Genomic DNA, 12,469 nt, shown 5'->3' with positions numbered 1-12,469 from the left:
GGTGGGTGCTGGGAAGCAAACCTAAGTTCTTCAGAATGGACCTGAAAGAGTTTTTCTCTTTTAGACATGGGAGGCTTCGTGAATGTGTGTGTCATCCTTGAGCAGGAGTCACGCTAACCTTTCCTGTAATGTCCCGATTTAAGTTTATGTGCTGACAAACCAATCACCCAAGAGTTTAATTCACCATAAACAAATGAGCTCAGAACTGGATGATTCCTGGAGGATTAATGAGCACTTGCCTCCCTGCTCAAGTCTCGGCTCACACTGCCCCTTTCTGAGGACAGCTACTTCAGCCTCCGTCTTGACAACCTGTTCTGCTTCCCCCACTGACTCTGGCTCCCCTGATGGCTTCCACCCTCCCCTGAACACTTCCTAGACAGAAAAGTATCTTCTGTCAGATGGTATGACTCCCTAAGCCTTGGTATCTCCTTGTCCACACCACTGAGATGTGAGAAGGGAGAGATGTTGTGTTTCGGGCTCAAGTGAAGAAGTGAGAGGCTCCTGACCCATCACGACTGTCTGAGTCCTGAGCTAAGTTGTCTGCTTGGCACATGATTGATGGTTTAAGTTTAGGGAACACCTACTGTATTGATATTAATGCAGATGAAATCCAAATACAGAAAACCTCCATGAGTGTATTTCAAAAGTTAACAAAACCCCTTAGTAAAAACCGCCTGTGTCTCACACCTTAACAGTTCATAACATTTTTAGGGATTTCACTCCTAAAATCATACACATATGGGGAGTCTCATATTTAAAAAAAAAAGCCTATACTTTGTCAGCAGGATAAACTGAGGAGTCTCCTCAATTCTTCTTAGTGGAGGAATAATGTCAAAGGTGATTGCTTTCTTACTTAAAGAAATAACTGGTCGTGGGGTGCAGTGGTGTAAATCTGTGGACTGCATGAGAGTTTTACCTCAAGGAAGGAAGGAACAAAACTATCGTAAAGTTCTATGGGCGAAGAACCCAGCGAGCCCCTTGCCCGTGCTGCTGTTGTCCCTCTGGTCCGTGTAACTGCTGTTGGAAGGACCTGTCAGCAGTGACGGAGCGGCCCATGCGCTGTCTCCTAACCTGCACTGCTGGTCAGAGCCAGACCAGACCAGCAGTCGGATGGTGTGAGTGTCACATAGGATCTACCTTAATACCTATGTCATTTTTTAAAATTTATTTTTATTTTATGTGCATTGGTATTTTGCCTGCATGTGTGAGCGTGTCAGATCTTGTAGTTACAGAGACTTGTGAGCTGCCATTGGGTGCTAGGAATTGAACCTGGGTCCTCTGGAAGAGCAGTCAGTGCTCTTAACCACTGAGCCACCTCTCCGGATCCACCTTTGTCATTTTTTACTGAAAAAAAAAAAATCGAGAGTCTTGTGGTGTAGCCCATCTGACATCAAGCCCACAGCAATCCCCCTGTCTCAGCCTCCTCAGTGCTGGGAAAACACCACCACACTCACCTTACCCTTTTTTAATTTTTTTTTCAAAGCAAAAAAATCCCTTTGAAAGAAACAATACTCACTTATGACAAGGAAGTAGCAGGCACCCTACAGTGCCTACACATGGCATCCTAATAAATCAAGAGAATTCAGAGAGAACAGCAAAGACGGGGCCCACCTGGCCAGCTGGTGCCATTTAGCTCCTCCTATTCCCCTAGGCTGCTTCTGGTTCTGACAGCTAGACTTTAAAATTCAAAAGTTATGATGGATGATCATCGTGGCTCACACCTAAATCCCAATACCCAAAAGATAAAAGAAGGTCAAGGCCAGGGTTGGAGAGATGATCCCGTGGCTCAGAGCACTCTTCCAGAGGACTGAGTACAGTTCCTAGCACCTGTGTGGGGCAGCTCATGGCTGCTTGGAACACCAACTCCAGAGGATCTGGCATCCTTAGCAGACACCTACATGTATGTGTGCACACATCTCCACACAATTGACAAGACTTAAGGAATATTTAAGGTCGTCTTACAATACATAGACCCAGCAAGTCTGAAACCAGCCTGGGCTACATAAAACACTGTCTCAAACTCAGAAGCGCACCTCCATAGCTCTCCCGCCTTCATTCCTCCCACCTTTAATCACCTATCCCAGCTCCAAACTAGAGTAAGCATTCCCTAGGGACCTACCAGCCAAGCCTGCCCCAGAAGCAAGTAGGCCAGAGAAGTAGGTAGGTGAGCTCCAGATCTCCTCCAAATCCAATCCCCCTCCCCACCCTGTTCTGAAGCAGACCACCTGCTGTGGTCAACACCCCCTCCCTTCCCAGGGGATTAAGTAGATTCAGGTGAACACTCTACTTTTCCTTCCCTCTTGCGGATCTCCACGGATCTCCACTACCCCCTCCTCCTAGTCCATCTCCACTCCTAAGTATCAGCTCTCAACACCTAGGAACACACTGTAGCCAGAACCCCGGGGGCCACACCTACTAGTAGGATCCTAGAAACATTTCCTACCAGACAACACACAATCTCCTAAGAACCAGAGAGGGCAACAGGAACCAAGAAACAAAACACCCACCAACAAAGACAAGATGAGATAATAGCACCTAGAATTATGATCATCCCAAATCCAGGTGCCTAGATGCCAGTGTAAAAACAGCCAGGAAAATATATGCGCACTGGAGCCCAGCAGCCTTACTGCAGGAGGCCCCAACACATGGAACATAGCTGGAGCACAAGACACAGATCTTAAAATAGTTTTTTATGAATACCACAGAGATTCCTAAAGAGGAAATGAATAAAGCCCTTAAGGAAATCTATGGAAGACAGGCATGGTGGCGGATGCCTTTAATCCCAGCACTCGGGAGGCAGAGGCAGTCGGATCTCTTGAGTTTGAGGCCAGCCTGGTTTAAAAAGCAAGTTCTGGGACAGCCAAGGGCTGTTACCCAGAGAAACCCTGTCTCAGAAAAAAAGGAAAGAAGGAAAAACAAATCTCTGAAAACACAAGCAAACAGTGCAAGGACATAAAGAAAACAGTCAATCTCTAAACATGGAAATAGAATCAAGTAAGAAAACCCAAACTGAGGAAAATCTGCAAATGAAGGATTTAGGAACACGAGCAGGAACCTTGGAGGCAATTCTCACCAGCAAAGTACACGAGATGGAAGGGAGGCTCTCAGGCACTGAAGACAAGATAGAAGAAATGGATACCTCAGTCCAAAAAAATGTTAAATCTAAGACTTCGTGCACAAAACATCCAGGAAATCAGGGACATTATGAAAAGATCAATCTAAGAATAACAGGAATAGGGGAAGGAGAAGAAACCTGGGTCAAAGACACAGAGAATATTTTCAATTGACTCATAAAAGAAAATTTCACTAATCTAAAGAAGGAGGTGCCTATCAAGGTACAAGAAGCTTACAGAACACCAAATAGACTGACTGGACTAGAAAAGAACAAACCCTCAGCACATAGTAATCAAAACACTAGTATACAGAGCAAAGATAGAACATTAAAGCTTCAAGAGAAAAAGATCAAGTAATCTATAAAGGCAGACCTATTAGAATAACACCAGGGGGCTGGAGAGATGGCTCAGAGGTTAAGAGCACTGGCCCATCTTCCAGAGATCCTGAGTTCAATTCCCAGTAATCACACAGTGGCTCACAACCATCTATAACAAGATCTGGTGCCCTCTTCGGGCAGAACACTATATACATAAAAAATAAATAAATCTCTTTTTAAAAATTTAGAATAACACCAGATCTCTCCTTACCGCCCACCTCTTGGTTTTTCGAGACAGGATTTCTCTGTGTAGCTGTCCTTGAACTCAGAGATCCACCTGCCTCTGCCTCCTGAGTGCTGGGATTAAAGGCTTGGGCTGCACCACCAAGGAACACCTGACTTCTCAATGGAGATTCTAAAAGCCAGAAGGGGCTGGACAAAGGTACAAATTCTAAGAAACCACAGATCCAAGGTCACACTTCTACATGCAGTAAAACTTTCAGTCACAATAGATGGAGAAAGAAAGACATTCCAAAATAAAACCAAATATAAGCAGTAAATATCTACAAATAGAATCCTACAGAAAGTGCTAGAAGGAAAACGTCAACCTGAAGAGCTTAACCTCACCCAAGAAAAATCAGGGAATAAATAATACCAGGCCAGCAAATCAAAATGGGGGGAAAACCACACCATAAGAACAAAATAACAGAAGTCAACAGACACTGCTCATCGATAACTCAACATCCATGGTCTCAACTCCCCAACAAAAAGTAACAAATTAATAGAATGGATTCGAAAAGAGGATCTACCCTTCCACTGCAGCCAAGAAATACACCTCAACATCGAGATAGACATCACCTCAGGATAAAGGAATGGAAAAAGATTCCAAGCAAATGGACCTAAGAAGCAAGCTGGTGTAGCCATTTTAATATCTGACAAACTAGACCTCAAACCAAAACTAATCAGAAGAAATAGGGAAGGATACTAGATACTCAAAGGAAAAATCCATCAAGAGGACATTGAAATTCTTAACAGCTATGCCCTAAACACAAGGATACCCACATTAAGAAAAGAAACATAACCACAGCTTAAACCACGTATTGATCCTCACACACTGATAGTGGGAGCTTCAATACTCCACCAATGGACAGGTCATCCAGACAAAAACAGAAATATTGGAACCAATTGATGTCATAAACCAAATGGACTTAACAGATATTTACAGAACATTTCAACCAAACAAAAATATACCTTCTTCTCAGCAGCTCATGGAACTTTCTCAAACTGACCCATAATCAGGCATAGAGCAAATCTCAACACTACAAGAAAATTGAAAAAGAAAAGAAAACCCTGCATCCTATCTGATCATCAATTAAAGCTGGATTTCAACAACTACAGAAACAACAGAAAGCTTATGGACTCTTTGAAACTGAACAACTCATTACTGAGTGAAAAATGAAAACATACCCAAACTTGTGGGACACAATGAAAGAGGAGCTAAGAGGCAGATTCACAGCACTGTCTACATAAAGAAACTGGAGAATTCTCATGTTAGTAACTTAATAGCACATTGGAAAGATACAGAAAAAAAAGAATAAGAAATCATGCCCCAAAAGAGTAGACAGCAAGAAACCACCAAACTCAAGGCTGAAATCAATAAAATAGAAACAAACAAACGAAAAAAAAGTACAAAGAATAAACAAAACCAACAAAGAGCTGGTTCTTTGAAAAAGAAATCAGTAAGATTGACGAACCTATATCCAAACTAACTAAAAGGCAGAAAAATCCAAATTAACAAAAGTAGAAATAAAAAGGGAGACATAACAGACACCAAGGAAACCCAAAGAATCATAAGAATAGATTTTAAAAGCCTGTACAGTACCAAACTGGAAAATCTAAAAGAAATGTGTAATTTTCTTGATACATACTACTTACCAAAGTAAGTATCAAGGTCAGATAAACAATTTAAACAGATCTATAAGCCCCAGTGAAATAGAAGCAGCCATTAAAAGTTTCTCAACTTCTGTTGTGTAGGTAGAATTCCACCACATAGAACTGGATAAATAGTACAGATATGGTGCTCAACTATGATGTTTTGTATTTTTGTTTACACCATGAGAAATTACTCATACCCTTTTGAACATCATCAGAGGCTGTAGAAAGTCACTTTGACTGTGTCTCCATGACCTCAGCACAAGCAGCAGGAAGAAGGCCAGTTACATGGCATCTTGACTTTCTTATGATGCCTTCTGAACATCAGATTACACGGAGGAGGTAAAACTACTCAATCGTGAAGTGTGGTCCAGTGCAAGTCTCCATACATAGTTCCACCTTGTGAACGCTGAGACCTTTTTGTGCTATTGTGTATGTTACTCTCAGTGCTCTTACCAATGTGTTTTGTAAATATTTAATATGTCTTTCTATTCAGCTTAATTCCAACAATTTTGTACTTTAATAAATGTTTTAAACATTTTTTTAAAAGTTTCTCAACCAAACAACAACAACAACAACACAAACAAACAAACAAACAAAAAGGAAAATAAAAAAACAAAAACGCCCAGGGTCAGATGGATTTAGTGCAGAATTCTACTAGATTTTTAAAGAAGAGACAATGCCAAGATTTCTCAAATTATTCCACAAAATAGAAACAGAAGGAACACAGTCCAGTTCATTTTATGAGGCGATCAGCAGATGGAAAGATCTCCATGCTCATGGACCAGCAGGATTAATATAGTAAAAATGGCCATCCTGGGGCTGGAGAGACAGCTCAGCAGTTAAGAGCACTGGCTGCTCTTCAGAGGACGCAGGCTTAATTCCTAGCATCCACATGGCAGCTCACCATTGCCTGAAACTCCAGGCTCCAGGAGATCAGACACCTTCACACAGACATGCATACAGATAAAATAGCAATGAACGTAAAAGAAAAAAAAATCATTTAAAAAATAGCCATCTTACCATTCTACAGATTCAATGCAATCCCCATCAAAATTCCAACACAATTCTTCACAGATCTTAAAGTGACAATTATCAGATAAAACTGTCATGAATAATCAAAGAACTACTGGAGGTGTCACCATTCCAGATATCAAGTACTACAGAGCTATAGCAATAAACACAGCACAGTATTAGCACAAAAACAGACACACTGATCAATGGAATCCAAGTGAAGAGCCAGACATAAACTCACACACCCAGGGACACCTGATTTTTGATAAAACCAGAAACACACACTGGATAAAAGATAGCACTTTCAACAAATGGTGCTGGCTAATTAGACGTCAGCATGAAGAAGAATGCAAATAGATCCATGTCTATCTATCACCTTGCACAAAACTCAAGTCCAAGTGGATCAAAAATTTCAACGTATGACTAAACACAGTGAACCTGATAGAAGAGAAAGTGGGGAACAGCCTTGGCAGAGGAAAAGACTTTCTGAACTGAACACCATTAGCACAGACACTAAGATCAACAATTAATAAATGGGACCTCATGAAACTGAGAAGCTTCTGTACAGCAAAGGACACAATCATTTACAAAGTGGTTGAGTACCGGATAGGGAAAATTTTTCACCAGCTCCACATTTGGTAGAGAGCTTATATCCAAAACATATAAAGAATGCAAAAAAAACTGGACATCAAGAAAACAAATGATCCAATTTAAAAATGGGCTGCAGATCTAAACAGAATTCTCAAAAGAGGAACTCAAATGGCCAAGAGACATGTAAAGAAATGTTCGACATTCTTAGTTATCAGGGGAATGCAATTCAAAGCTACTTTGAGATTCCACCTTACACTAGTCAGAATGCTAAGATCAATAACACAAGTGACAGCTCACACTGGTGAAGATGTGAAGCAAGGGGATCATTCCTCCATTGGAGTGCAAACTCACACAGCCACTATGGAAATCAGTGTGGCTCCACTACTCTTGGGTGTATACCCAAAGGATGCTTCATTTTACAATAGAGACATATGCACAACCATGTTCATTGCCTCTCCAGTCATAAGTCAGAAACTGGAAATAACCTAGATGTCCACCAATGGATGAATGGATTAAAAAAAACTTGGTACATTTACCCAATGGAATATTACTCTTCTGTTAACAAATGAAATCATGGCATTCACAGGTAAATAAATGGAACTAGAAAAAAAAGCATCCTGAGTGAGGTAACCCAGACCCAGAAAGACAAATGTTGTAGGCATTTGCTAATATGTGGATGTTAGGTGTTAAGATAGATTAGTAAACTACAACAGTAGAACCACAGAGGTTAGGTGTAGAGTGAGGGACTGGGGGTAGGGACAGAACTTCCCAGTAAGGGGAAATAGAATAGACAGCTATAGATAGACTGTGATGGCATGGGGAGGGGGCAAAGGGATGGACTGGAACAGGAAGATCAAACAAGGAGAAAGGGACAGCTAAAATTAAGGGCCATTTGAGGCCATTTCACATAGAAATCTAATATAGTAGAAGCTTCCTATATATGTACATATAATGAAGGCAACCTGAATAACGGCCAAATAATGGAGCCCCTGACTAGATATCCCTCACTACCAAATGAAGCTTGAGTAGTGGGTATGGGTTACAGCTAACCAAGTTCTTGGCCAAAGGGGTTGGCCAACGACTCAGGCTGTTGCAAAGGCTCCCCACAAACTGATGGTAAGACCTTACAGACGAAGACAACATCTACACAAATCACTGGCCATGGAAGAGTGGTCATTTCAGTACAGATCGCTTTCACTAACCAGGGCTCTGTGAACAGGCCAGAGGAGGAGAGCGACCCTGACTGGGGCCATGCTGACACTTACCCGGATATGCTGGAGGTAGAGGGACAGGTCTCGGATAAAAGATTTAATCAATCTCTCCTGCATCCGGAAGTTCTTTTCTGTCTCTTCAAATACTTCATCTTTTAGCTGTCCAAAAGAAGTGCTTTTAGAAAACCTGGACTTTCTTTCAATAGACCTTATTGAAAAAATATCTTAGAAACATCTTTCACCAAAACATAAATATACTTGCTGTTTCCTTTCATAAGGAACTGAGTTTGGACCTGCCTCTAAGACTCTGGATTCTGATCACATGTGGACCTCCATACTTACAAACTGAGTTCCCTGCTGTGTCCTGGCCGGGCTGCTGTCCTCTCATTCCTGGGACCACGTCTGTCTACCAGGCCCTTCTCTGTGTGTTCTCCACTCTGGCAGCCCCTCCCCTGCCCCCTCTCAGGTGAAGGCTCAGGTGAAACTTCCACAGATCTCCTGTGTACGACGGTGTTCAGAAACAAAGCGCGAGACGCAGAGAGTAAGTCTCTGCTCCCGTGTCCTCTCCACTCCCGTCACCATCGGGATGTGGTGCACAGGATGAAGTCTGGAGACTGCAACTGCCAAGCTGTGGTTCAAATTGCTCAATCTCCTCCTTTCACGTTTCCCTCTTCATAACGTAAGGTATTCATCTAGATGATCTTTTAAATCCCTTCTAGCACAGTGGATCAGGTTCTCTAAATAGATTATAGACGTCTCAGAGGTCGGAAGACCACAACAGCTATTATATGTGGGCCAGCTGGCCTCCTCATTTGCCTCTGTGCACATTATAGGCAGCTTGGTATGTGAAGGGCCCTATCTCCATTAATAGGCAAAATCAAGGAGACACTAAGAAGGTTCGGTGCCAAGCCATGCCAGCAGCTGTTCCCAGGCCCTGCAGTGCTGTCAGGCATGCTGCACGCACGGAGCTCACCTGAGGAGCGAACCCCGTGAGATGCTTCAGGTGGCTGCTGACCCGGTTGGACTTCTTGATGATGGAGTGGATGTTCAGCTTGGAGATCTTCTCCATGAGGCTGTCCTCATCACCCTTGCGGTACTTAAGCACTAGGATGCAAGCCAAGGCCACTGGTCAAAAGAAGGTCCCATCCCCCGCCCGCCTTCCCCGTCCACCTGAACTCAGTGAGACTTTATCAGCCCAGAAACGCAGAGGTTTTTCTAAAAATGAGCATAAAATGAAATTAACCCAAACAGAAACGAGTGCTTGTCTTCGATAACTTCTAACTGAACAGACAAAATATTGGTCCAAAGAACCAGTCTAGACAGAGGTGTGACTCTCCATGCAGAGAGAGACTGGCAGCCAGGGAAGGGGCCTGAGATAGGAGGAAAGGCAGCAGAGGTATAAGGCCAGGATGCTTGTGAGTTTAAGACTCAGGGCTGTCACTAATCAGGGCTCAGTTTTATAAAAGCCATTTTACCTCTTCGAGCTTAATATTTTTGAGCCACCTAAGATTAATAATATATGATAGCCATGTATACAAATGAGTTATTTATATACAATGATATCACACAGGAAAGCTACTGTGTCGAACAGAAAAGTCTGGAGAGTACAGTTGACGGGAATGGTGGAAGAGGAGCAGAAAGGACACCCTGTACCAGGAGACTGAACCTAAAGGAAGGGCTCCAGTAGCAGAGGCTCCCAAAGCCACAGCAGACAAGGACGGTTTTCATGAAGATTGCTCTGACGCAAGCACAGCACACAGAGAGCAGGCAGAAGGCAGAGAGTTCAACACGACCGACCTCTGAACCCTGACTCGGGGCAATCACCATGCTGCGCCTGTGGAGTATTAGGTGTGAGCTATGACAGAATAAAAGAGTTCTGCTCACTCCACGGGGGAATGGGTAGGCATACAGCTAGCTGGCAGCACAGGGCTGGGCGGAGAGATGAGGGCCCATGTCAGAAAGCAAGCCACTGGGCACAGGCGGCAATAAAAGGGTCTGCGAATTTAGTAGGGATCAGTAAAACTCTAATTAGATGAATCAAAAAATAACCTAAGCAGGTATTGACAAGGCCTGCTTTCAAGGATGTGATGGGACTGTGTGACAAAGAACCCTTCATCACCACTGGCTAGTCCAGTGCTTCTCAACCTTCCTGATGCTGCAACCCTTTAATACAGTTCCTCATGTTGTGGTGACCCCAACCATAAAATTATGTCACTGCTACTTCATAACTGCTAATGTTATGAATCATAATGGAAATACCTGATATGGGGGGGGGGTCACGACCCACAGGTTGAGAATCACTGGTCTAGCCCCACTAAATCCCATCACTTACTTCTTAATCATCCTTCCTTGTTCCCGACTGTCCACACTGGTGGCTCATCATCATCCCATTGTCCTCAGGCCACTGCTGCCCCGAATTCCAGCACTGTGTGTCCCTCCCGGCCCCCTCACACCTGGACCCTGCCTTGCCGAGCCCTTGGGAAGTAATTCTTTAGAGAAAAGCCTTGTCGGAGGGAGGGCCTGGCAGCCAGGCAACCTTCTTTACCGAGCCACGCCTTTCTCACCTAGATCCTTCCGACGCTTGTACTCATTAATGTTAACGTTGATTTCCTTGACGGCAAGCACTGCGCTGGTTAAAGGGACCTTATCCGGGTGGGACTCTGGGGTGGAATTCAGCAGCTCCATTAGCAGCAGTGGGTAACGCATTATTCTCTGTACGGGCTTGATGAGGAAGGAGCCCAGGTTGATATAATTGGTGCAGCCCCTGTAAAAGCAAGCGGAAAAGGACTCCAGTCAACTGTCAGTGCTAAGGTGTTTTTGGATATCATCTGCTATCCCTAAAGACAGTTTGGCCTCTGACTCTGCGTTCTGTTCTCATTTATTCAGTAAATACTGTCCTGTACCACAGAGGGATAGCACTATTATAGGTGCTGAACAGCAAAGATAGCCTTGCTGTCGGGGAAGAAAAGTAAGCAAATTAATAAATAAAGTGGTATTGGTGGGAAGTGCTGTGAAAATGTCTGGCACGCATGTCTAGATTTCTGTCTATAAGGAAATGAAAGCAGCCTTCTGAGGACCTGATGAATCCACTGAATAAACAGTGTGTGCACGAAGCACCAATGGAGGGACTTACCATTCGTTGTACAGGCTCCTATAGGGCGGAAGCAGGAGGGGAAAAAGAGAGAGCATTAGAGACGGATGGCATTGACCTTCTCACTATTCCCACAAGTCTACTCAGCAGACAAAAGCCACACAGGTGGAAGGAAACCATGGATGCCAAGGGTGGGTATCCCAGCTTAGACAGCGAGTCATCTCCCTGGCTGTTTTGAGACTACAAACACCGACTCAGTTTGAGACACATACAGTTCCTCCCTCCCTTCAGACAGGCCCCACTGCGTGGCCTGGGCTGGCCTGAAAGTCACTGTGTAGACTAAGTTGGACTTGAACTCACTCCAATCGTGACTCAGTCTCCTAGTGCTAAAACTAGAGGCTTGCTAGCCAAGCCATACAATCGGGAAGTCACTTAAGATTCCCATGACACAAGAGAAAGGAGCCAGATACGGCACAGGACACGTGATAATATGTCACTTATGTGTTAAGTAAGGTTGGCAGTAGATATCATGACCATGGGTCATCTAAAAGACAGGTGTGAGAGCAGCGGCAAAGGCAGGACTGTAGAATCTCCTACTTAAGATCTGCCAAGGAGTCCTGAAGATGCTTCTGGATCTTCTCATCCTTCTCGTAGACTTCCAGCAGTGAAATGGCTTCATCGTGGTTCTGGCAGTACACTCTGTACGTTCCCTCAAGTTCATCCCGGTGACCAAGGAACACGGGCCCTTTGAAGCATACACAAACATACACCAATGTCAGGACTGCTCTTAGTAGTCCAAAGCATATTGACAAACATGATGGTCATTCAAGTTCACCTGCTATGAGAAACAATAAGATAATCCATCAAGTTGATAAATACTCCTGTAATCACTTAAATTAGAAATCATTTAAGCCACGATTGAGAGAACTATGTCACCCATGTATTTATTTTTCAGAACATGTATTTACACATCTGCCTTGATACAGCTTCCAGGCCTCTTCATGAAGACAGATAATGGCGTCTGCAAACACTCTCCAATGGTCACATGACCAGGTCATATGACCCTCTTGCTCTATACTCTTCAGGAACATCTGCGCAAGGATGAAAAGAATCCCTCCACAGCAGTGTTTTTCAACTTTGTGCACAACATAAAAACATAAGGGTACAAATGCAATTGACTCTACTACTTTAAATATCTGT

At 43.5% G+C, this 12,469-nt stretch overlaps 1 protein-coding gene and 1 non-coding gene across 6 annotated transcripts in view; both read right to left on the bottom strand.

The window, feature by feature from the left end:
* Positions 1-12,469, bottom strand: part of Dnmbp (dynamin binding protein) — a 101,705-nt gene that overhangs the window by 11,264 nt on the left and 77,972 nt on the right. For all 5 annotated transcript variants that reach the window (XM_087907872.1, XM_087907874.1, XM_087907873.1 and 2 more), the window contains 5 exons: positions 11,867-12,014; positions 11,312-11,329; positions 10,743-10,942; positions 9,152-9,282; positions 8,233-8,337 (listed from right to left, as the gene is read on the bottom strand). In XM_087907872.1, the coding sequence (XP_087763998.1) occupies positions 8,233-8,337; positions 9,152-9,282; positions 10,743-10,942; positions 11,312-11,329; positions 11,867-12,014 (602 nt within the window). The remainder of the gene's footprint in view (positions 1-8,232; positions 8,338-9,151; positions 9,283-10,742; positions 10,943-11,311; positions 11,330-11,866; positions 12,015-12,469) is intronic.
* LOC148121305 (U6 spliceosomal RNA) lies at positions 61-167 on the bottom strand. Its single transcript, XR_015738486.1, has one exon. It is a non-coding gene; the product is annotated as a U6 spliceosomal RNA (small nuclear RNA).

The sequence above is a fragment of the Myodes glareolus genome, chromosome 7 (assembly GCF_982192425.1).
Source record: "Myodes glareolus chromosome 7, mMyoGla1.1, whole genome shotgun sequence".
Taxonomy (NCBI): Eukaryota; Metazoa; Chordata; class Mammalia; order Rodentia; family Cricetidae; genus Myodes; species Myodes glareolus.
Note: the sequence above shows the minus strand (reverse complement) of the source record. Positions and strands in the feature narration are given on the sequence as shown.